The sequence below is a fragment of the Mizuhopecten yessoensis genome, unplaced genomic scaffold, assembly GCF_002113885.1.
Source record: "Mizuhopecten yessoensis strain PY_sf001 unplaced genomic scaffold, ASM211388v2 scaffold9561, whole genome shotgun sequence".
In the NCBI taxonomy this organism is placed as follows: domain Eukaryota; kingdom Metazoa; phylum Mollusca; class Bivalvia; order Pectinida; family Pectinidae; genus Mizuhopecten; species Mizuhopecten yessoensis.
The window spans coordinates 495,982-521,665 of record NW_018408109.1 but is presented as its reverse complement, the minus strand read 5'-3'; the positions used below and the strand labels follow the sequence as shown (position 1 = coordinate 521,665).

At 38.9% G+C, this 25,684-nt stretch overlaps 1 protein-coding gene across 1 annotated transcript in view; it reads left to right on the top strand.

Moving 5' to 3' along the window:
* Positions 1 to 25,170, top strand: part of LOC110458363 (long-chain-fatty-acid--CoA ligase 4-like) — a 34,326-nt gene extending 9,156 nt beyond the window's left edge. Inside the window, exons 3-17 of the mRNA XM_021510026.1 lie at positions 165 to 377; positions 3,123 to 3,300; positions 5,956 to 6,062; positions 9,208 to 9,349; positions 9,852 to 9,932; positions 12,438 to 12,507; positions 12,913 to 12,971; positions 13,564 to 13,628; positions 14,429 to 14,500; positions 16,173 to 16,312; positions 18,599 to 18,771; positions 19,381 to 19,455; positions 21,514 to 21,702; positions 23,456 to 23,731; positions 24,282 to 25,170. Coding sequence (XP_021365701.1) covers positions 165 to 377; positions 3,123 to 3,300; positions 5,956 to 6,062; positions 9,208 to 9,349; positions 9,852 to 9,932; positions 12,438 to 12,507; positions 12,913 to 12,971; positions 13,564 to 13,628; positions 14,429 to 14,500; positions 16,173 to 16,312; positions 18,599 to 18,771; positions 19,381 to 19,455; positions 21,514 to 21,702; positions 23,456 to 23,731; positions 24,282 to 24,436 — 1,995 coding nt within the window. The 3' untranslated portion in view covers positions 24,437 to 25,170. The remainder of the gene's footprint in view (positions 1 to 164; positions 378 to 3,122; positions 3,301 to 5,955; positions 6,063 to 9,207; positions 9,350 to 9,851; positions 9,933 to 12,437; positions 12,508 to 12,912; positions 12,972 to 13,563; positions 13,629 to 14,428; positions 14,501 to 16,172; positions 16,313 to 18,598; positions 18,772 to 19,380; positions 19,456 to 21,513; positions 21,703 to 23,455; positions 23,732 to 24,281) is intronic.
* Positions 25,171 to 25,684: the final 514 nt, after the last annotated feature.

Below are 25,684 nucleotides of genomic sequence, written 5' to 3'. Positions count from 1 at the left end.
TACAACAAAACTGTATATGTTGACAACTTTTACGTGATCCTGAGCAGTCTTTATTGACAGGTGAGCTCACCGTATTCTCTCAGGACTTGTGTTAATTATAATAGCATTCTGACCTTTAATTTGTAGAATGTAATCAAACATATATAACAATTCCATGTGTACAGGGCCGACCCATTGGTGGGGTGCCTGGTGGACCATATCGAGCTGTTGACCTTCCAGGAGGTCAGCTGTGCACGTCCCTGTTTCCAGATTGTTCCACCGTAGATGACCTGTTTGTGCGTGCCGTCCAATTATATGCTGCAAAACCGTGTCTAGGCACACGTGAACTTCTGAGTGAGGAAGACGAAAAACAGCCCAATGGACGAGTGTTTAAGAAGGTCAGTACATTGTACAACAATGTCCCTAAACTGATAAAGGTACCCCTGTCTTATCTGTGTTTCTTTTTCAGGAAATTATTCTTTATCTTATAACATACTCCACAATTGGCAGATAACAGGTAGGGGTGAACAGTACCGCGGTATACAGTAGGTTGGTGTAGTGGTACTGTAGTAATTATGTCCCCCAAAAGGAGTGGTGGGGGACATATTGTGTTTGCTCTGTTTCCATTTCTTCTTATTATTATTCTTCCTTCTTCTTCCGCCGTGGACTTGTCCGACCATATTTTCGAAAACCATGTCACATATTGATGAAACTTCACATGATTAATAATGGGCATACATGTATGTAGTTGTGCATTCAAGTTTTCGAAAATTTCGAAATTTGGTCGATTTCACTCAAATTTAGTATGTAGGTGTTTTATGGCATTGTGATCCTTTTCAAATGCATCCTTGCGACTATGGGGGCAGTTTGGGGGACTTCTGTAATGGTCCCCCATTACAATTACTACTTGCAATTGTTTGCTTTTGGTTTGGTAAACAGTAGATCTAGAGCAATTGCTGAAGATGGTAGATGTCCGAAGACGCAAATTGAAAGTCCTAAAAGTCTAATCACTTTGGAAAATAAGTGTACCTTTTTTCATTCCAAATCACTCTACTTATAAATGATCATGAATTGTTCCTCTAATTAACTCGTGGAAAAGCATGGCAGGTATGCTACCAAAATCTTTATCTCTTTACAAGTGGGAGAGATATATCTGTTCACTGTGTGTTCTGAAATCTTCACATGTATGGGCCGGGTAACTACAAGGTCCTGGTGGGGCATGCTTAAGGACTCGCACTACTAAATCATTTACTAATACTACTAAATGTTTTTACTAAGCTTTTGAGCTACATGTAATAGATTTAATATTTGAAGTTCAACACTAGTGACAACTGTTTAGATTCACAGATACATACCTGACAAAGGCTTCAAAAGTCATTTTTTGATGAGTTTATGGGCATATATAAGAGTGCTACAGGCATTTGACAACTGCAGGTTTACAAGCCAAACCGGTGAAGTGGGACGAGAACACCCCCTGACATTTGACCCCATATCAATCCACCATCACATATTAAAATCTACTAAAACCATACATTTTTCTAAAGTTCAATATCTGTAGATTTCATTCAATGTAAAATTGTCAACAATTACCTCTTTAAATTACTCACAGGCACTGTATACCGGAATACATTTTAGGCAGGGATTACAATCGTATGAAACACTTACTGATTGGCTGATTTAGTTGTATGAGTCCTTCAAACAGCTATTCAGATGTGTAACTATCAGCCGTTGAATCCAATCACCCAGCATATTTCTTGGTACATCCAGCAGACAGGTAAATAACCCTAGGCCAAAAAGTCTTGATATGTTTCCACTAACCTGACCCTACCTATATTTTTGTACCGACACTTCAGTTTTTATTGACATTGTCAAGGAATGACAATATATTTGGATTTCCTTCTCTATATAACCTAAGTGTAAACTGCAATTGAAACAAAAAATAGGTTTCTGGTTTGTTAAAAGTTTTTTTCTGGTTAATATACAAAGGTATTGGTTTTACATCCTATGTCATTGTTGTTAGAGCCCTGTATCAGAAAAGCAGGTGCCCTGTAGAAATCACAGTGTCCATCCGTCTGTCCATCTGACTATTTGTCCTTCTGTCCATCGACACTTTCATTTCCAGATATGATCTTGGAATGCAATACACAAATCTTTTGGAAATGACATGGTAATACACAGTGACATGTAGATATTGCAACAGGGGTTTAAAAAATTTCTAAGATCAAGGTCACTGTTATCAAAAACAGACCATGGGCCTGGGGGGTATGGTCAACATGACAGGGCTCTTGCCAGCCTGTCAGTGATTTTTTAAGAATTTTTAAGAATACATCCACATGCACACACACACATACACACAAACTTTCTCATTGTTTTTATTTTTCCTCTCTGCTGCAATCATCTTTTAATCATCATAATCATGATAATTATTACCATCATCTTTTTATCATCAACATCATCAAATTTTAGCAGCATCATCATCATCATCATCATCATCATCATCATCATTAAATCAAAAGTATCTCAGATTAATCTTGCATCATCCTATCATAATCCTTTTATCATCATCTCAATCATTATCATCATCCGAATATCAATTAAAGTTTTCATCATCTTTTATCATCATCCGTTCATCCAAATTCATCGTTTCGTTCAGTGTTTTAGTTTGTATCAACAGTTGATCTAACATCTCACAGAGGATTTAAAATAAAGTGAAATAAAAATTTGCCCTGGTGATTTACAATTAGGTCAGGGATTTTTATCATTACCCTTGTAGTTTGCAACAAAATGAATTTCCTAAAATGTATTTTCAAGAATATTATAACATAAATAATGAAGAGGATCAATAAACTGTCGGGTAAACATGTATTTGAAGCAGGTTTCCTTTTATATTGACCTGTTTGGCATCTTATTCTTTGATGATCAAATTCTGGAGGGATGCAGACAGGAAAAGGTGTAAAATCTTGTTGTCGTAAGAAAACAGTTTGATTTTCTTAATTATCTGGTCTTATGAAAATAAGATTACCAGTACTTGTAGTTACAAATTACATGTTGAGTCTGCAGGCTAACTCATGGACACTAGCATGTTTTATGTATAGACAAGCTGGAACAGCAGCATTACTCTAACAGCTACATGTATGTTGTAGGTTCTGATGGGAGATTACCACTGGATAACCTACGAGGAAGCCTTCGCAAGGGCCACCAACTTTGGAAGTGGATTACTCGCCCTTGGACAGAAACCTCGTAAAAATACAATGATATTCTCTGATACGAGGGCCGAATGGATGATTGCAGCACAAGCTTGTCTGAAATATAACTTCCCAGGTTAGTAGCCAGGGACTGCAAGGGATACACAAGCATGTCTGAAGTATAACTTCCCAGGTTAGTAGTCAGGGACTGCAAGGGATACAAAAGCATGTCTGAAGTATAACTTCCCAGGTTAGTAGTCAGGGACCGCAAGGGATACAAAAGCATGTCTGAAGTATAACTTCCCAGGTTAGTAGTTAGGGACTGCAAGGGATACACAAGCATGTCTGAAGTATAACTTCCCAGGTTATAGTTAGGGACTGTAAGGGATTCACATGCATGTCTGAAGTATAACTTCACAGGTTAGTAATTAGGGACTGCAAGGGATACACAAGCATGTCTGAAGTATAACTTCCCAGGTTAGTAGTCAGGGGCTTTAAGGGATACACAAGCATGTCTGAAGTATAACTTCCCCGGTTAGTAGCCAGGGACTGCAAGGGTTACACAAGCATGTCTGAAGTATAACTTCCCAGGTTAGTAGTTAGGGACTGCAAGTATACCTTCCCCGGTAAGTAGCCAGGGACTGCAAGGGATACACAAGCATGTCTAAAGTATAACTTCCTAGGTTAGTAGTTAGGGACTACAAGGGATACACAAGCATGTCTGAAGTATAACTTTCCAGGTTAGTGGTTAGGGACTGCAAGGGATACACAAGCATCTATGAAGTATACCTTCCCCGGTAAGTAGCCAGGGACTGCAAGGGATACACAAGCATGTCTGAAGTATAACTTCCCAGGTTAGTAGTCAGGGACTGCAAGGGATACAAAAGCATGTCTGAAGTATAACTTCCCAGGTTAGTAGCCAGGGACTGCAAGGGTTACACAAGCATGACTGAAGTATAACTTCCCAGGTTAGTAGTCAGGGACTGCAAGGGATACAAAAGCATGTCTGAAGTATAACTTCCCAGGTTAGTAGTCAGGGGCTTTAAGGGATACACAAGCATGTCTGAGGTATAACTTCCCAGGTTAGTAGTCAGGGACTGCAAGGGATACAAAAGCATGTCTGAAGTATAACTTCTCAGGTTAGTAGTCAGGGGCTTTAAAGGATACACAAGCATGTCTGAGGTATAACTTCCCAGGTTAGTAGTCAGGGACTGCAAGGGATACAAAAGCATGTCTGAAGTATAACTTCTCAGGTTAGTAGTCAGGGGCTTTAAAGGATACACAAGCATGTCTGAGGTATAACTTCCCAGGTTAGTAGTCAGGGACTGCAAGGGATACAAAAGCATGTCTGAAGTATAACTTCTCAGGTTAGTAGTCAGGGGCTTTAAGGGATACACAAGCATGTCTGAGGTATAACTTCCCAGGTTAGTAGTCAGGGACTGCAAGGGATACAAAAGCATGTCTGAAGTATAACTTCCCAGGTTAGTAGCTAGGGACTGCAAGGGATACACAAGCATGTCTGAAGGATAACTTCCCCGGTTAGTAGCCAGGGACTGCAAGGGTTACACAAGCATGACTGAAGTATAACTTCCCAGGTTAGTAGTCAGGGACTGCAAGGGATACAAAAGCATGTCTGAAGTATAACTTCCCAGGTTAGTAGTCAGGGACTGCAAGGGATACAAAAGCATGTCTGAAGTATAACTTCCCAGGTTAGTAGTTAGGGAATGCAAGGGATACACAAGCATGTCTGAAGTATAACTTCCCAGGTAAGTAGTAAGGGTCTGCAAGGGATACACACGTATGCCTGAAGTATAACTTCCCCGGTTAGTAGCCAGGGACTGCAAGGGTTACACAAGCATGTCTGAAGTATAACTTCCCAGGCTAGTAGCCAGGGACTGCAAGGGATACACAATCATGTCTGAAGTATAACTTCCCAGGTTAGTAGTCAGGGACTGCAAGGGATACAAAAGCATGTCTGAAGTATAACTTCCCAGGTTAGTAGTTAGGGACTGCAAGGGGTACACAAGCATGTCTGAAGTATAACTTCCCAGGCTAGTAGCCAGGGACTGCAAGGGATACACAATCATGTCTGAAGTATAACTTCCCAGGTTAGTAGTCAGGGACTGCAAGGGATACAAAAGCATGTCTGAAGTATAACTTCCCAGGTTAGTAGCCATGGACTGCAAGGGATACACAAGCATGTCTGAAGTATAACTTCCCCTACAAGGGATACACAAGCATGTCTGAAGTATAACTTCCCCTACAAGGGATACACAAGCATGTCTGAAGTATAACTTCCCCTACAAGGGATACACAAGCATGTCTGAAGTATAACTTCCTAGGTTAGTAATTAGGGACTGCAAGGGATACACAAGCATCTCTGAAGTATAACTTCCCCGGTTAGTAGCCAGGGACTGCAAGGGATACACAAGCATGTCTGAAGTATAACTTCCTAGGTTAGTAGTTAGGGACTACAAGGGATACACAAGCATGTCTGAAGTATAACTTCCCAGGCTAGTAGCCAGGGACTGCAAGGGTTACACAGGCATGTCTGAAGTATAACTTCCCAGGTTAGTAGTTAGGGACTGCAAGATGTAAAACATTTCAGGTAAACGTTTTAGTAATTATATTTAAGACATGAAATTCCAAGGTATATGTCCTTGATTTTCATTAATACAAGTATATATGTACGTACCCATACATGTAAACATCTATTGTTGCGTTACGTGTTACAAAGTCTACTTTTCTTTTTGGTGTGTTCTGATGATGTAGTTCTGTTTGATGATTGTAGTGGTGACACTCTATGCTACGCTGGGATTGGATTCCATCGTCCATGGTGTCAACCAATCAGAAGTGTCCTATGTCATCACAAGCTCTGCCCTTCTACCCAAATTTAAAGTATGTTATTGAAAAATATGCACTTAATGAAAGAGAAAAATATTGCCTCATTCATCTGATAATAGCATATTAATACTCATCAGGTATCTGGACTTACATCAATTCTCTAATCGTTGTTAACATTGACCATTGATCAGGTTCGAGGATAAGATAAAGAACTCATTATCATTCCTTCTGAAAATTAAGACTTATAATTCTTTAATAATTCTTAGAAGTTATTAATGGCGATGTCACACCATAACGTATAGCACAAGCGTATGCATAGGGTATAAAACATATTGATAGTAGATTAATACGCCCGCACATGCTAGAAAAATCGACAGCCGTTTGAGTGCCGTATCAGTAACTTATATGTAACTTATTAGAGCGTATCACAGCGTGTGACTAGCGTATAGAACTTATACCCAGCGTATGAGTAGCGTATGAGCAGCGTGCTTAGTGCATACACAACGATCACTTGACGTTCGCAATACGTTTCGTCTGCTGGATAACCGAACTACTTAGTAGTGAAACAGACATAAGACCACTCAATCAATCATGCGCTGCTCATCGTGCCGGCAGTAGACACTGACCTGTGAAGATGCCTCCTAAGAAGAAGAACATGGCGAGTGTGACGATTAGCAATACGTCTGACCAAGCTGCTGATTTTCCTGCTGCCGTTTGCCACTCTGTCTCCATCCCCTGACTGTAGCTCCCTTAGTGGATCAGTTTCTGGTTCTGTGGCTTCAACGCCTTTAAGACAAGCAAGAAGAAGAGGGCCAAGAAGACTGCTTGTCTCCTGTCTATATATGATGATGAAACCATGCTTTCTGCATGACAATGAAAACCTTTCGGAATGTCAAGATGAGCGACTTCCGGAGGATTGAGCAAGATCTGGGAGGACCAGGCCACGCGCATGGGCAAGATCAGTGCTCATCTCCAGGGCTGGTTCAAGTCCTTGCAAGAAACGTACACTCGCATGCCGAAGAGTAGGGATGGAGCTCCACCTGGGATGACCCGAGAGGAACATTTGGATTAGAGCCAATTTTAGCTTCCTCGAGACAGTCACATGCCACTATATCCTTTTTTTTTTTTTCGAACAAAAAGTGACTGGGTGTTGTGAGGGACCCTCTACCTAAACTTCATCCAGACATACTTGCTCCCAGAGGCAAGGTAACGCAAAGTGAGGGCAAACTTCAGGCTAGGCTCGATGGGCTCCTGAAAGATGTCTCGTCCTTGTTATGGAGTTACGCCAGAAGCTGGTCATACAGGCCAAACTGCCGTCACCTCTGGATCCATGGTCTGACCAAGATCACCTCCGTTCCAATCTTCTCATTCTCCTATTGGCATGGAACTGGTAAATCGCCAATTCGATGAGGTTCTGTTGATGTTGGAGAACGACTATCTGTTATTCTTGTTGCAGCCTCTCAGGATCCTCCATCTTCCTTGAGGGTGGGTTGAGCAGTGATGATGAGCTACTAACCAGAACCCTATATATGCAGAAACACCATTTACGCCAATAATAGGCTAGCTGTACGCTAGAAACACGTTTTAATACATTACTCATAAGTTAATTATGCGTCCATATGCGTTGCAGATACGTTAGACATATAGGTAAGAAGTAAGTTACAAGTATGAGACATTCAGCTGACGAATCTCCAACGTATCTCGACTTATGAGTAATATACCTATAACCTACCTGTATGTCAGCATATGTCAACATACATCTAACATATCCATAATGTATGAGTAACGTATGAAGCATACATTCCATATGTTGAAAAATGTTGTGCATGCACAACAAACTTTTGGGACTTTACGCATGCCAGCGTGTGACACTGTGCTGTTACCCTATATAACTTATGCATAGCGTACCCTGAACTGAATATCAGTGTACACTAGCGTACATGCCAGCTTGTGACACTGTGCTGTTACCCTATATAACTTATGCAGAACGTACCCTGAACTGAATATCAGTGTACACTAGCGTACATGCCAGCGTGTTACAATGTGCTGTTACCCTATATAACTTATGCATAACGTCCCCTGAACTGAATATCAGTGTACACTAGGGTACATGTCAGCGTGTGACACTGTGCTGTTACCCTATATAACTTAAGCATAACGTACCCTGAACTGAATATCAGTGTACGCTAGGGTACATGCCAGCGTGTGACACTGTGCTGTTAACCTATATAACTTATGCATAACGTACCCTGAACTGAATATCAGTGTACACTAGCGTACATGCCAGCGTGTGACACTGTGCTGTTACCCTAGATAACTTATGCATAATGTACCCTGAACTGAATATCAGTGTACACTAGGGTACATGTCAGCGTGTGACACTGTGCTGTTACCCTATATAACTTATGCACAACGTACCCTGAACTGAATATCAGTGTACACTAGGGTACATGCCAGCGTGTGACCCTGTGCTGTTACCCTATATAACTTATGCATAACGTCCCCTGAACTGAATATCAGTGTACACTAGGGTACATGTCAGCGTGTGACACTGTGCTGTTACCCTATATAACTTAAGCATAACGTACCCTGAACTGAATATCAGTGTACACTAGCGTACATGCCAGCGTGTTACAATGTGCTGTTACCCTATATAACTTATGCATAACGTCCCCTGAACTGAATATCAGTGTACACTAGGGTACAGGCCAGCGTGTGACACTGTGCTGTTACCCTATATAACTTATGCAGAACGTACCCTGAACTGAATATCAGTGTACACTAGCGTACATGCCAGCGTGTGCCACTGTGCTGTTACCCTATATAACTTATGCATAACGAACCCTGACCTGAATATCAGTGTACACTAGGGTACATGCCAGCGTGTGAGAACGTGCTGTTACCCTATATAACTTATGCATAACGTCCCCTGAACTGAATATCAGTGTACACTAGGGTACAGGCCAGCGTGTGACACTGTGCTGTTACCCTATATAACTTATGCATAATGTACCCTGAACTGAATATCAGTGTACACTAGGGTACATGCCAGTGTGTTCGAAAAAAGTGTCATACTCTGGTGCTATAGGTTACGGTGGGACAGCGCCGTAAGTTTCAACTATAATTTTCTAGAGTGTGATTTAATTAATGCTTTTATTATAATGTAGCACCATTCATTTGAAATTGTTGTCATTCCCAGGGTATCATCCACAAAATGCCGAAGCTTAGTCATCTAATTTACATTGGTGGTAACCGCACCCCACAGATCAGTGACTTCCCTAGCCATGTGAAGGTGCTATCAATGGCTGAGGTAGAGACTATGGGAGCCATGCCAGAAAACAGTGAGTTTTACTTCGGGGTCAACAGACAGAAAGGGCTGGGATGGGTTAGGGGTATTTGGGGGGAGGAGGTAGGAGGAGTTCATAGGGCAGACTTACTCTACTGCATGCATGGTCATTAAAACTGGATTAAAAAGTGTTTTCATTAAATTCTTATTTAAATTTCATTAAATATCGCATTAAAATAGCATTAAAATTCCCTTTAAAATGTGGCATGCTTAATGCCTATGAAATTGCTCTTAATATTGTAATGGCCATGAAATTGTAGAGAGAGAGAGAGGGAGGTTCTATGTAGGCCGTTAAATTTTGTCTGTAACTTTGCTCTGAATCATTTTATCGTCACCCTAGTGATACTAGACATCCTGTGTAGTGACTATATAGTACTTGTCTTTCCTAGGGAGCTGATGACTTACACAGATGTAGTGTGGTATATGTTATATAAAAGCAGCGAACATTTGTCAGTATTATTAAAATCAGATGGCATTGTATGTCTATTACTTTGCAGTCCAGACACCAGTGACTCAACCAAAACGAGAAGACATTGCAGTGATCATGTACACAAGTGGGTCCACAGGAGTCCCAAAAGGTAAAAGACAAGTTGTACACAAGCGGGTCCACAGGAGTCCCAAAAGGTAAAAGAGAAGTTATACGCAAGCGGGTCCACAGGAGTCCCAAAAGGTAAAAGACAAGTTGTACACAAGTGGGTCCACAGGAGTCCCAAAAGGTAAAAGACAAGTTGTACACAAGCGGGTCCACAGGAGTCCCAAAAGGTGAAAGACAAGTTAATTGTCCTTTGTCGTGGTCAACACAGATTCCTGAATGTAAAAAAAAAGACAGGTAAGATTACCTTTAAGGTATCTATAAGGTAAAAGTGTAATCTACAGGAATCCAGTTGTGAACACCCATATATCAAGTTACATAAGCAATTCAGTCCATCGGCTGTTATACAACTGCAGCTATAAGGTAAGTAAAAAAAAGGTCAAGTAACACTAGCTAGTTAATGACAATGAGCAGGTTTATAAGTGTCCTAAAAACTAGCCAACAGGTCAGATTACATCAGCTGTCCCACATTGCTCCTAACAAGTAACACTAGCTAGTTAATGACAATGAGCAGGTTCATAAGTGTCCTAAAAACTAGCCAACAGGTCAGATTACATCAGCTGTCCCACATTGCTCCTAACAAGTAACACTAGCTAGTTAATGACAATGAGCAGGTTCATAAGTGTCCTAAAAACTAGCCAACAGGTCAGATTACATCAGCTGTCCCACATTGCTCCTAACAAGTAACACTAGCTAGTTAATGACAATGAGCAGGTTCATAAGTGTCCTAAAAACTAGCCAACAGGTCAGATTACATCAGCTGTCCCACATTGCTCCTAACAAGTAACACTAGCTAGTTAATGACAATGAGCAGGTTCATAAGTGTCCTAAAAACTAGCCAACAGGTCAGATTACATCAGCTGTCCCACATTGCTCCTAACAAGTAACACTAGCTAGTTAATGACAATGAGCAGGTTCATAAGTGTCCTAAAAACTAGCCAACAGGTCAGATTACATCAGCTGTCCCACATTGCTCCTAACAAGTAACACTAGCTAGTTAATGACAATGAGCAGGTTCATAAGTGTCCTAAAAACTAGCCAACAGGTCAGATTACATCAGCTGTCCCACATTGCTCCTAACAAGTAACACTAGCTAGTTAATGACAATGAGCAGGTTCATAAGTGTCCTAAAAACTAGCCAACAGGTCAGATTACATCAGCTGTCCCACATTGCTCCTAACAAGTAACACTAGCTAGTTAATGACAATGAGCAGGTTCATAAGTGTCCTAAAAACTAGCCAACAGGTCAGATTACATCAGCTGTCCCACATTGCTCCTAACAAGTAACACTAGCTAGTTAATGACAATGAGCAGGTTCATAAGTGTCCTAAAAACTAGCCAACAGGTCAGATTACATCAGCTGTCCCACATTGCTCCTAACAAGTAACACTAGCTAGTTAATGACAATGAGCAGGTTCATAAGTGTCCTAAAAACTAGCCAACAGGTCAGATTACATCAGCTGTCCCACATTGCTCCTAACAAGTAACACTAGCTAGTTAATGACAATGAGCAGGTTCATAAGTGTCCTAAAAACTAGCCAACAGGTCAGATTACATCAGCTGTCCCACATTGCTCCTAACAAGTAACACTAGCTAGTTAATGACAATGAGCAGGTTCATAAGTGTCCTAAAAACTAGCCAACAGGTCAGATTACATCAGCTGTCCCACATTGCTCCTAACAAGTAACACTAGCTAGTTAATGACAATGAGCAGGTTCATAAGTGTCCTAAAAACTAGCCAACAGGTCAGATTACATCAGCTGTCCCACATTGCTCCTAACAAGTAACACTAGCTAGTTAATGACAATGAGCAGGTTCATAAGTGTCCTAAAAACTAGCCAACAGGTCAGATTACATCAGCTGTCCCACATTGCTCCTAACAAGTAACACTAGCTAGTTAATGACAATGAGCAGGTTCATAAGTGTCCTAAAAACTAGCCAACAGGTCAGATTACATCAGCTGTCCCACATTGCTCCTAACAAGTAACACTAGCTAGTTAATGACAATGAGCAGGTTTATAAGTGTCCTAAAAACTAGCTTACAGGTCAGATTACATCAGCTGTCCCACATTGCTCCTAACAAGTAACAAATACCGCTCAGTTCCTATAATGTTTCACATAGATGCAAAGTAATATCTTTTTCAATCGTTAGATATTATTTCCTCCCATAGCTAGGTTTTAACAAGTCCTGTATCATAAGTTTAGGTGTATTGACCTATTACATTTTACATTAATAATGGAAGAAATACCACCTCTTCCCCAGGATGTAATTAACATAATTTTATACATAACTTTTGGAATCTAATTTTAAACAAACTTTGTAGTTCAATTGAATATTAACATTTTTATTTTATTTTAAACGAGATCACCTATTTTGGCAAATTTTCGTTTTCTTTGTTTTGAGAACTTTGGCTAGATATGATTTAAATATTAATAATGAGATTAATTGATTTTGCCAAAGCAAATCCATATGTACACTATTTTTCTGCAGGTGTGTTGATTAGCCATGGCAACCTCATGTGTGGAATGGCAGGACAGGTGCAAAAGATAGCTGGACTCAGGTAGGGCAATTATCATAGCAATACTACAGGTACACCCATCAAATCATAAACAGATTCACGAAAAATTACGAAAAAAAAAATTGCTTTGTCTACCGGTAATTTGATATAATTGTAAAAAAAAACCCACTTCAAATAGTGTATATGATATTCAAATACATGCATATTGAATGATCGTTCCTTTGAATGTTTGAAATAAATTGACTGTTTAAAGTTTAATGGTGTGATTGGATAAAGACAACAATATACTTTGCTTTTAGTGCTCTGCTTGCATACTTGACGACTCTACAACCTTGTTGTGGATAAAACCAGCACATGTCCCTTTTTTATTTGATATAGATATTCAATTATTTGTGTAATTGATGTAGTCTTACCACGTACATGCACATATTTGATTTCTTATTTCAGCCCCGGTGATACCTATGTGGGTTATCTCCCCTTGGCCCATGTACTCGAGCTGAGTGCAGGTATGTCGTTGTCACAGTGAATTACCGTTTTTACTTATCTCTCCTTGGCCAATGTCTCGGTTCTGACTGTGAGCTTGAACTTGTCACAAAATATATTTTAGTTATCTCCCTTTGGTCCATGGCTTAGTTCAATCCAATCCATTTGTACCTTTACACAATAAAATAAGTTTAAACTTAGTTCTGACTGCAGGTATGAACTTTTCACAAAATATACATTTACTTATCTCCCATTGGCTTATGTCCTAATCTGGGATATGTAAAGATGACCTTTTGATCAAATAACTTTTCAGTTACGGTATAGATCAATATCTAGTGTATCGTTTTCAATATAATTATGTTAGCATACCATTGTAAACAAGAAAATCTGGTGAAAGATGCACATGAACTTTGTTTTTTTAATTAATTTCCCATGTGTAATTTCAACACTTACTTTTAATAGAAAAACTGAACTTCACTGTTATGTTGACATTCTACTGATTGTTATATTATGATAGGGCTGCTGTTAATGTTGATATATTATGATAGGGCTGCTGTTAATGTTGATGTATTATGATAGGGCTGCTGTTAATGTTGATGTATTTTGTTTTGGCAGAGTTGTCCTGTGTGGCATGTGGTTCCTGTATTGGCTATTCCTCACCACTTACATTGACAGACCAGGTGGGTTTGAACTAGCAGTTTGAGAAGAAATTATGATGAAATTGGGTCAGGACTGCACTTTTCCAGTCATTAGTGTTAGACACTTGTGGGCCAAGTTACTTACATTTATATTGGAAAATGGTTGGGACCAGACAACCTATATAGCTACTTCAGATAGAATTATTTAACTCATCCATAATTTACTTAACCAGGTTTTACCATTTCTGTAATAGGTAATGCTATATATTATTAACAAGCACCCAGCCTTTACTCTATCACTATATTTTTGTGTGTACTGTATTTTGCAAATTATGCTTGTAGAATTTATTTACGAATACATGTACTTTAATTTTCAATTCTGAGTGTGTTATTTCATTACTGCTAGTAAGTATCCATGGAATTGATGGTCACATAAGTTTTAATTTACAATTGGTTTCATTGAGAATGGATCTTTCTTGAAAATAAAGTAATTTAAATTATACAAGAAAATAGCAGTGTTGGTGAACCTCACCCTGTATTATCTATTACATCCATGATTGGTTTACTCCCAGTCTAGTACGATAAACATGATGATGATTCTCACCCTGTATTGTCTGTTACATTCCTGATACTATCACCCTGTATTGTCTGTTACATTCCTGATATTATCACCCTGTATTATCTGTTACATTCCTGATACTATCACCCTGTATTGTCTGTTACATTCCCNCACCCTGTATTGTCTGTTAAATTCCTGATATTATCACCCTGTATTGTCTGTTACATTCCTGATATTATCACCCAGTATTGTCCGTTACATTCTTGGTTGTTTTTATTCACAGTCCAGTAAGATCAAGAAAGGAAGTAAAGGTGACTTGTCCATCCTGAAACCCTCACTAATGGCTGCCGTGCCTGTAAGTCACCTTGTCCTGTTGATAGTTACTCTACTACACAGTGTACAAGTGTTACATTAGTGCTTCTGTGAAAATATCTTTATTGATGCTACTTGAATAGAATTATAAAAAGAAGAGTGGTGCTTGTAGATGTTGTAAAGATTGGAAAAAATAATTACCACAAAAATTACCACAAAAATGTTTTTGTATGTCATAAATGAAAAAGTGCAGTTAGAAATACTTGTTACCAGTTGATTATACTTGTAACCAGTTGATGATACTTGAAGCTAGTTTATGATACTAATTACCAGTTGATGACACTTGTAACCAGTTGATGATACTTGTAACCAGTTGATGATACTTGTAACCAGTTGATGATACTTGTAACCAGTTGATGATACTTGTAACCAGTTGTCGATACTGGTAACCAGTTGTCGATACTGGTAACCAGTTGTCGATACTGGTAACCAGTTGATGATACTAGTAACCAGTTGATGATACTGGTAACCAGTTGATGATACCTGTAACTAGTTGTCGATACTAGTAACCAGTTGATGATACTGGTAACCAGTTGATTGTACTGGTAACCAGTAGATGATACTTGTAACCAGTTGTCGATACTAGTAACCAGTTGATGATACTGGTAACCAGTAGATGCTACTAGTAACCAGTTGGTGATACTTGAAGCTACTTTATGATACTAGTAACCAGTTGATGATACTTGTAACCAGTTAATGACACTTGTAACCAGTAGATGACACTTGTAACCAGTAGATGATACTTGTAACCAGTTGATGATACTTGTAACCAGTAGATGACACTTGTAACCAGTTGATGATACCGGTAACCAGTTGATGACACTGGTAACCAGTTGATGACACTGGTAACCAGTTGATGATACTGGTAACCAGTTGATTACACTTGTAACCAGTTGATAACACTGGTAACCAGTTGATGATACTGGTAACCAGTTGATGATACTTGTAACCAGTTGATGACACTTGTAACCAGTTGATGATACTTGTAACCAGTTATTGATACTGGTAACCAGTTGTTGATACTGGTAACCAGTTGATGACACTTGTAACCAGTTGATGACACTTGTAACCAGTTGATGATACTAGTAACCAGTTGATGATACTTGTAACCAGTTGATGACACTTGTAACCAGTTGATGACACTTGTAACCAGTTGATGACACTTGTAACCAGTTGATGATACTTGTAACCAGTTGATGATACTGGTAACCAGTTGATGATACTTGTAACCAGTTGTCGATACTAGTAACCAGTTGATGATACTTGTAACCAGTTGATGACACTTGTAACCAGTTGATGACACTTGTAACCAGTTGATGATACTTGTAACCAGTTGATGATACTGGTAACCAGTTGATGATACTTGTAACCAGTTGTCGATACTAGTAACCAGTTGATGATACTTGTAACCAGTTGATGACACTTGTAACCAGTTGATGACACTTGTAACCAGTTGATGATACTAGTAACCAGGTGATGATACTGGTAACCAGTTGATGATACTTGTAACCTAATCCAGCCCACCAATCATGGAGAGTTTTGCTGATATATACACTACTTCGTTGATTTTGTAATATGTAAATTCTGCCTAACTTGATTGTAACATCACAAATTAAAACGGCTTAAGTATAAGATTATTTAAACCTTGGCTGTAGGTTATAATGGACCGTCTGTACAAAGGTGTGGAGGAAAAAGTCCAATCCCGGGGACCTGTATTTAAGGCTGTGTTTAAGTTTGCCTACGAATACAAGCTCAACAATCTTCTACGAGGATACGACACACCTATTTTGAATAAGTAAGTCATTAGTTTGGTCTGGTTTTAGTTTGTTTATTTCATTCACCCCTAAAATTTTATAATGAACTCTTCCAAACTTTGAATTGGAAGAGTTCAAATGTGTGTTAAGGGTTGAATGAGTTAACATGTTTAACATCCTTAAACAGTTACGGTCATTTAAGAATGTGCCTTCATGTGTGTTATGTATGTATGTATGTTGGAATCAGGGTATGTTGATTTATTTGCCTCATTAGAAGAAACATCTGTATATAGACAATTGTTTTCAAATTAATTTATTAGCTCATCGGGTCCGAAGGACCAATTAAGGTGAGCTCATGCCATACCGTGGCATCCGTCATCCGTCGTCTGTACGTCAACAATTTCTTCAAACAACTTCTTCTTTTTAACCACTGATTGGAATTTCACTAAAGTGGTTGGGCTGACCCCCTAGGGTACTGAGGGGTGGGGCCAAAGGGGGCAGTTTGGCTATGTTATTATAAACGACTTCTCTAGAACTATGCGGAAGTAAAAAGTTTAATACAGATGACAACATTTAATGAGATATAAAATAGCTGGACAATGAAATGTATGGTCATGGTTATAAAGAAAGGATTTTTTTTAAAATAATCTGCATGTTTAACGTACATGTACTGGTTTTGATGTAATCTGCCATAGTGTAATTATATATATAATCGGCTACGTTAACTTTACAAACTATCAAAACAAGCGGAAATCTTTATTAAAATTTTAATAATGTAGAAAATCTGGAATGCCTATTATATCAAAATGTTGATTGATAACAAAATTAACAATCATGACGTTTTCAAGTTTAAACGTCTTTAAAGATGGTTGAGAATCTGCTTTGTGGTTTCCGCTTAATACTGTTATGCCAAAATATGGTTTTACACACACTGTAAAATTTACACTTCTGCCAAGACATCGATGTCAAAACATCGTCTGGAAATAATAAATGTGCACACAAAATGATAATAACTACAACAGGGTAACGGTACAGTTACTTAATGACACTGCCGTTAATTATATAATCCTCTAATAATCTGATGTTCGGCCGACATCTCTATTAGTACTATGAGCGTGGACTGCAGCCTGTGCCTCGAGGCATGTCAATGAAGGCGGCTATACACCCAGGTGTGTCTACCTGTTCGACAAATGGATAGGTAAAATACTAAGGTTTAAGGTAAAATACTAAGGATTTAGGTAAAATACTAAGGTTTTAGGTAAAAATATAAGGATTTAGGTAAAATACTAAGGATTTAGGTAAAATTCTAAGGTTTTAGGTAAAATACTAAGGATTTAGGTAAAATACTAAGGTTTTAGGTAAAATACTAAGGATTTAGGTAAAATACTAAGGTTTTAGGTAAAATACTAAGGTTTAAGGTAAAATACTAAGGATTTGAGTGGTCGGGGATAAATTAGAGTTCGAGGAATACAGGGTATTCAAGCAACGGCTGTTCAAGTAATCTGAGGTTAATTTACAAAGAATATATTGGTACAATGTATATACTGGTCGGGACCAAGCAAACTTTTCGAGGAGTAGCGGGTATTTTAGTTATGCGAGTTCGAATAAGTGGGGTTTTACTGTACTTGGAAATGGTTTAGATCCCCACCCTATAACCATATATACAATTGCTGAGTAGAAAGAGATGAATGTACATATGCTTCCTGGATGGCCCGGGGGTCTGGCTCAACCTTTTGAGACTTAGTCCCTGAGTCATAACTTTGAAACTGTTGAAATCCCCATCCCAAAACTAAATATGCAATTGCTGGGCATAAAGAGATGAACGCAGTCATGATATTAGAATTAATGAAAAATGTAATACAGATATGCTACAAGGATTGGCCTTGAGGTCTGGCCCTCTCCCTGGGATCTTATATGGAGAATGTTTTGCCATGATCGCTTAGGTAGCCAGGTGAGCGATACAGGCCCTCTGAGCCTCTTTTTGTAAACATGTTAATGAACACAGGTAGAAGTTGGTTTCCAAAATAGAAGACAGTATAAAGAATGATTGATATTAAAAAGATGATCATTAGTCCTGCCCAGAAATTCAGATATTAGGTTCCAGATTACCGGTAATACTACTTCACTTAATTTTCAGAAAATATTTTTGAACTTAACAAGGATTTTTGACGTTCCTCCAATCTTATAGAATGGTGACATTGAAAAATCTTTAGCATTCAGGCTTTGTACTTATTGTAATCTTTGTTTTAGACTGATATTCCCAATAAGGTCTTGTACATCTTGGTCTAATGGTGATTATAAGATTTTGTTATGATCTCTTTTTCCAGACTAATTTTCCAGAAGATACGAGAGCTGTTGGGTGGGAACATCCGTATGATGCTGAGTGGTGGAGCTCCTCTGTCAGAACAGACACAGCGATTCATGAATGTCTGTTTCTGTTGCCCTGTACTACAGGGATACGGCCTAACTGAGACTTGTGGTGCCGGGACCATTACAGAAGGTAGGACTTTCTGGTACATTTATGTACAATCTATTATAAATTAGCAGTTCGGAGTCCTATAAACAGCTACTTAACTCATTCACCCCTGAAATTTCATAATGAACTATTCCAACCTTTGAATTGGAAGAGTTCAAATGTGTGTTCAGGGGTGAATGAGTTTAACATGTCATCCAATATCTTTTTCCGTTATATATTATCTTTGTTGACATTGTATACATATCAAACTAGTCCTAGGTGGCGAATGTTTTCCCAAACTGGAGATAATGCCCACTGTACATGTGTTGTTGACCTGTTGATGTTTGATATAAATTGACCTGTTTGAAATTTATACAAGGGAGACAATTCCTTTGAAAATATTTTTTTATAGGTCATAAAGGATATATGAAATATAAATATTACTTCAGTTTAAGTTGGTCAAGTACAGTATGACACATTATTTCTGAATTAGTTCTCAACTTCAATGAGTTGTAGTACACAGTACAAATGCTGTTCTTCTCGACATTTCCATATTTTCATCAGAAGGATTTTAAGAAGGTCAGATTGACATGGTAGGGGCATAACTTGTTCCGCCCTGCATTACTTTTGTTGATTAAATGTTAACTGTTACAGTGGGAGACTTAAGTACAGGGAAGGTGGGTGCACCCCTGTTCTGTGGTGAAGTGAGACTACGGGACTGGCCCGAAGGTTTGTACATTGAATTCACATCAAGCTCTTACCATCATATAAAGTTTGGTCTGTTTGTGTTTTATGTCCTATTAACAGCTAGGGTCATTTAAGAAAGTGCCAGGTTTTGATTGTCGAGGAAAGCCCAAGTTCCCATAGAAAAACCACCTACCTATACTATAACAGCTAGGGTCATTTAAGAACGTGCCAGGTTTTGATTGTCGAGGAAAGCCCAAGTTCCCATAGAAAAACCACCTACCTATACTATAACAGCTAGGGTCATTTAAGAACGTGCCAGGTTTTGATTGTCGAGGAAAGCCCAAGTTCCCATAGAAAAACCACCTACCTATACTATAACAGCTAGGGTCATTTAAGAACGTGCCAGGTTTTGATTGTCGAGGAAAGCCCAAGTTCCCATAGAAAAACCACCTACCTATACTATAACAGCTAGGGTCATTTAAGAAAGTGCCAGGTTTTGATTGGCGAGGAAAGCCCAAGTTCCCATAGAAAAACCACCTACCTATACTATGGCCAGTACCTGGGGACTGCCCCACGTAGGCTTGGAACCTGCGACCCAGTGGTGGAGGGCTAGTGAGGTAGCAGAATGTCGGATGCATGAACCACTTGGCCACCGCGAATCCCCATCCAGCTCTTACCATCATATAAAGATTGAACGACATATTTATTTTCAATTTCATGTTGGTATGAATGCAAATTGATTATACATACATACTCCATGTATATACATAAATATGTGTATAACCAANCGGATACTATTTAAGCAGGAGGTACATTTTATGCATGACACCGGCATGCCATTCAATCGTTATATTTACATTCTAAATGTTTAGTTATCATTGACCTGAATATAAATATTCTCTTATATTTTCAATATTGAAGTGTCAGTGTAAACGATATTCCTGGAACAGCCAAATGCACCAAAATGTTTGCTTCTAACAGATTGTCACATGTTATTCGAGGTGGAAGGAGAAGCTTCAAAATGATGCTGATTGAATTGCGTTCATAGCTGTATGAATGATATTTCTTCTGGTGATGCTCATAAAAGACCTTGTAGAGGAAATGTAGATATAGATAGCTAATGCTATCACGAGTATCACTCAATACATCCTGTTTTGTTTGTTTAGTGGTTTTAGGTCAAGTTCACGACAGAGTAGTATAGTTATCCAGCAGATGAAATATATTCTATATGATGGCTAATGGCTAGTATAATCGATGAGCGGTTGTGAGTCGATTATGACGGATAATTAATGAGGTTGGATACAATCAGAATAGTTTGTCACAAATTAGTAAATTAAGATGCTATTAAAAAGTAAGTGAGACCCAACGTCTATGTACTGTTAGTTCCAAAATTTCAATAGCCATCTGCCTTTACTTTGAAATATTATAAGTTTTCTTGTAATTCATGTATAAAAAAACCACTACTTTCTCTGTTTCTCAATACCAACACAAAGGGTTTATATAAGATGGAATGTTAAAGTATTGTGACATCATGCTTCATAATATTGTTTCACATTGTAAAATTAAAACAAAAGAATATGGGCGGATTGGTCGAGCAACAACCCAGGTGGAGTATAAATTGGTCTGGGGTGGATGTTACAATATCTGTGCTGTAGCATTCAAGTGAGGTGGCACTATAAATGATGATGTTGGAAGCACGGTCCCACTACAAACAGAACACATCACATCTCCAGCACACACGCAGGCATACACACATAGGTAGATATTAGCCAGGTGGCATAGGACCAGTAGTTATTCATGATAAGGAGGCTCCTGTGAATTCCTCAAAAACTGTATTGATTAATGTATATGTATATGCTAATTGTATTAATTGTATATCTATGTACTGTTAGGCGCTTTAGAGTGGCTTATGTTAGCTAGACAGGGTGCTATATCAAATGTTGTATACTATTATTATTATTATTATTATTATTATTATTATATACATCATTGTATTGAAGTTTAGAGTGATCATGCAAGTAAAGTATCTTTGAGATAAATGTCCAAATCAATAGTTAGTGTTTACTTTGCTTAATCTTGTGACCTTCACTCATGTTACAGGAAAGTACACAGACCAGGACAAGCCCCACCCCCGGGGCGAGATCTTAATGGGTGGGGGCAATATTGTACAGGGGTACCATAAGATGGAAGAAAAGACTCTGGAGGACTTTACAGAGATAGAGGGTATCCGCTATTTCTGTACCGGAGATATTGGTCAGTTTGAGGAAGATGGATGTCTCAGAATCATAGGTAAATACCAAGTGTGTTTAGTTAACACTGGTTTTCTCCGATATAGGTCCAGGATGGTTTATGTCTGTGAGAGTTCTTCACTGTTTTTTATTAGGTCTTAATTACTAATGCTTGTTCTACTTCAATCAAAAAGCATTTTGTGTGTGCCATGAGTTATAAACCGTTGAAGATATTTTGGTAAAAAACAGAAGTATTACCAGTATCAGGTTTTTATTGCATATTAATGAGGTCACAATGACCTTCACCCTACATCTTTATGTCCCTGTCACCCTCCTGCTGTATCGGTCTCTTTTTCTTCTGTATCTCTGTGTCTGGATGTATCTCTTCTTTTCACAAACTGGAATTGATGCCGGGGAAAGAACCAATGTCCATATGTATTGAAGTACCCCCGGTATGTTCATATTGATCATCTAGATTATTCTGAACGCAGGCATATACATTTGCCTCTATATTCAGATCACAGTCCTTCATGATCATCTAGATTTCAGGAGGATATCTACATGTGGTGGTAAACAGCAGCCCTCTTATGATAAATAAGCACAGAAAATAACAAAGGAGAGAAGCAACTTCTGAATGTTATCTCACACACTTTGTTTTAGCAAGCTCCATTCAAGTCTGCATTGACTTCTCATGACATGATAAATAAATAATTTCACAAAAATATTTATTTTTGTCCTGCTGACTTTGGGTGAATGGTGAATCGTCTTGTGGACCAATGCTCTTATAAGAAGATAAAGAAAAGTCTGTGACCAAAATCGTGGTCGTAGATTGAGTAACAAGGCTTGATATGTCATGTTTGTTCTTTTTATTAAAACGTCGCCATGAAAATGTGATACATGTATTACAAATGTTCCATATGTAGCGGAACTGGTTGTTTGCCGTTTGCCGTCGACCAGGTAGCTGGATTGGTTGTTTACTGGCGACCAGGTAGCTGAATTGGTTGTTTACCGGCGACCAGGTAGCTGAATTGGTTGTTTGCCGGGACCAGGTAGCTGAACTGGTTGTTTGCCGGCGACCAGGTAGCTGAACTGGTTGTTTGCTGGCGACCAGGTAGCTGAACTGGTTGTTTACTGGCGACCAGGTAGCTGAACTGGTTGTTTGCCGGCGACCAGGTAGCTGAACTGGGTGGTTGCCGGCGACCAGGGAGCTGAACTGGTTGGTTACTGGCGACCGGGTAGCTGTATTGGTTGTTTGCCGTCGACCAGGTAGCTGCACTGGTTGTTTGCCGGGGACCAGGTAGCTTGACTGGGTGGTTGCCGGCGACCAGGGAGCTGAACTGGGTGTTTGCTCGCGGCCAGGTAGCTGAATTGGTTGGTTAACGGCGACCAGGTAGCTGAATTGGTTGTTTGCTGGCGACCAGGTAGCTGAACTGGTTAGAGAGTCCGTCTAGAGTTCGCTATCGGAGGGTCCCTGGTTCAAATCCTGGTGTGCATTTCTCTTTTTCCCCTTTACAAATAAACTCTTTATAATTATAATAATAATAATTCTTGGTTCTTATATACCGCTTTATCACAAGTTGTTTGTATGTCGTCTCAAAGCTGTTCACAAATTATTATCCGTGGTTATAGGGCCATTGCAACTAGCCAATTTCTTATTCAACTCCCTGGGGAGCATACAGCCAGAGCTGCCATTTCGGCGCTCACAGCTAGCCAAGGCTTTACAATACCATCTGATAGACATTGTTTATATTGAAAACCATTGCACTCACTTGACAAACAGCTGACATTTTAAGACTTTTTCTACAATATTTCAGACAGGAAGAAAGATCTGGTAAAACTACAAGCTGGAGAATATGTAGCTTTGAGTCAGGTGGAGACGAGCCTCAAGATGTCTCCGCTAGTAGAACAGATCTGTGTAGTAGGTGACAGCCGCCATAGTTGTACTGTAAGCCTGGTTGTACCCAATCAAAAGAATCTGAAATGTTTAGCAAAAGAAATGAAAATTGAGGAAGAGGATGTTGATAAATTGTGCCGGAATGAAAAACTCTCGAAGGAGTTCCTGAAGAAGTTGAATGAGTATGGTGTAAAAGGTAAATGGATTTGTTTTTGTTGATATTGAAAACGAATTATTGGAAAAAATTGGAACTTTTTATATTCTGACATCCTGTTTTCAAAGTTTGCGCAGTGAAGTTATTAAGCTAGAGAGACCCACTCTATAGACTGCCTATTAAATTGTATAATTTTACAACAATTACTCAATGTTTAGTGACAGGATAGAGTCTGATTGTAGTCTCGCATTGTTGATAGATCAGTCAGATGTTCACAGATTTTGTTTTCAAAGCTCATTTCTCATTAGTCGTGTCTGTGTGAAAGAATGTTGACAATAGTTAGAATGATGATATATATATAGAGAGAATGAACAAATAAACAGTAAACCATATACTTTAAACATGTATTGACAGGAATTTTTGGATTTAATATCAAAATTACGGAAATTATGAAAAAGAAGTGTTGACTTTTGTAAGAATCCTATGTGCACAGATTCACACAGTTTGAGTGTGGGAAAGTCTGTCAATAGTTTATAACCAGAGAAGGATGTTATTTATATCAGTAAATTATGTCTCCTTTCTTTATTTCCAGCCGGTGTTGAGAAGTACTGTCTACCACAGGCCATCACATTGGTCCCAGAACCTTGGATGCCTGACTCTGGGCTCGTCACGGACTCCTTCAAATTGAAGCGAAAAGCAATGGAGAACCATTACAAAGCTGACATAGCAAGGATGTACCGGCGATAAAGGGGCACTGCCTACTGGACTGGCAGTAGGAGGGCACGGCACGTCTGACATGAAGGATGTACTTTGTGGTAGAGAGAGTTGGGGGTTGCAAGGCTACTACTACCCTTTTTTCATTTGAGGGGAAAATACCCCAGCTGCAGGTTGGACAGGTGACTGCAAGCCACCTTGATGGGGGGGGGGCCCTTGATAAAAGAAGGTTGTTCTATAGTTGAGATGGGGGGAGGGAGGATGTTATGATGGCAAACAGTCAAAGATGAGTGAAAAATAGGCTTTCTTATTCATCTCACACACACACACACACACACACACACACAAAAAAGGAAAAAAGGCAAAAGAAATGTGATTGGAAATATCAGTATAATAAACAGTGATAAATATAAATTAATGTCTTAATCAAATAATTTCAATAGCTTATTTTTAATATAGCTAACTGATGAATAGCTAAGTAAGGGAGGTAACTGTGATTTTCTACAATGTATTTTTCTAAGATTTGTAACATCTTGTATTTCTAAAACTGCCTCTGTAAACACATTATAAATTGTGATACCATACTTGAATGATGGTACTAAAGTATATCAATAGGACACCAAAACTCGGGTGTCGGATTGCTGAGTTTAAACAATCCTTTAAATCTCTGTATATGCAGTTTTTATTGTGAAGGGTAACAGTTTAGAAAACATATTAAATGATTTCATTTTCGATGTTTTCGTGGTCTTCAATGACCTACACTTGAAGAAAATTTAGTACTTATACAGGTCTTGGTGGTGGAGGAAAGCCGGAGAAAAACCACCGACCTGCGCTTTTACTGGCGACTGCCCCACGTAGGCCTCGAGTCTGCGACCCAGTGGTGGAGGGCTAGTGGTAGCAGAATGTCGGACGCCTTAAACACTTGGCCACCGCTGGCAGCCCCCTGGGTAGTTAAGGATAAAGGATAAGACTATGTGTTTTGAAAAAAAGTTTTTTTTTTTATTTAAGGGCCATGGCTTCGAACAAAAATCACTTTAATCATTGTAAAAAACCATACAGGCTTGTGTTGTGTGCAGTCTGCCAAGGTTGGTTATCTAAACTGACCTCCTATTCTTCCGCACAATTCCATGGCGCTATTGTTGGTCAGTGCTCTAGACAATTTTCTTTGTGTTGTAATTTTAGAAATAGAAAGAAAAAAAACAGTCAAATCCAATTGCCGAAATACGGATGTGAATGATGAGATCACAGCTCATTCTTACTTGCTACACATTCGTTTATAAT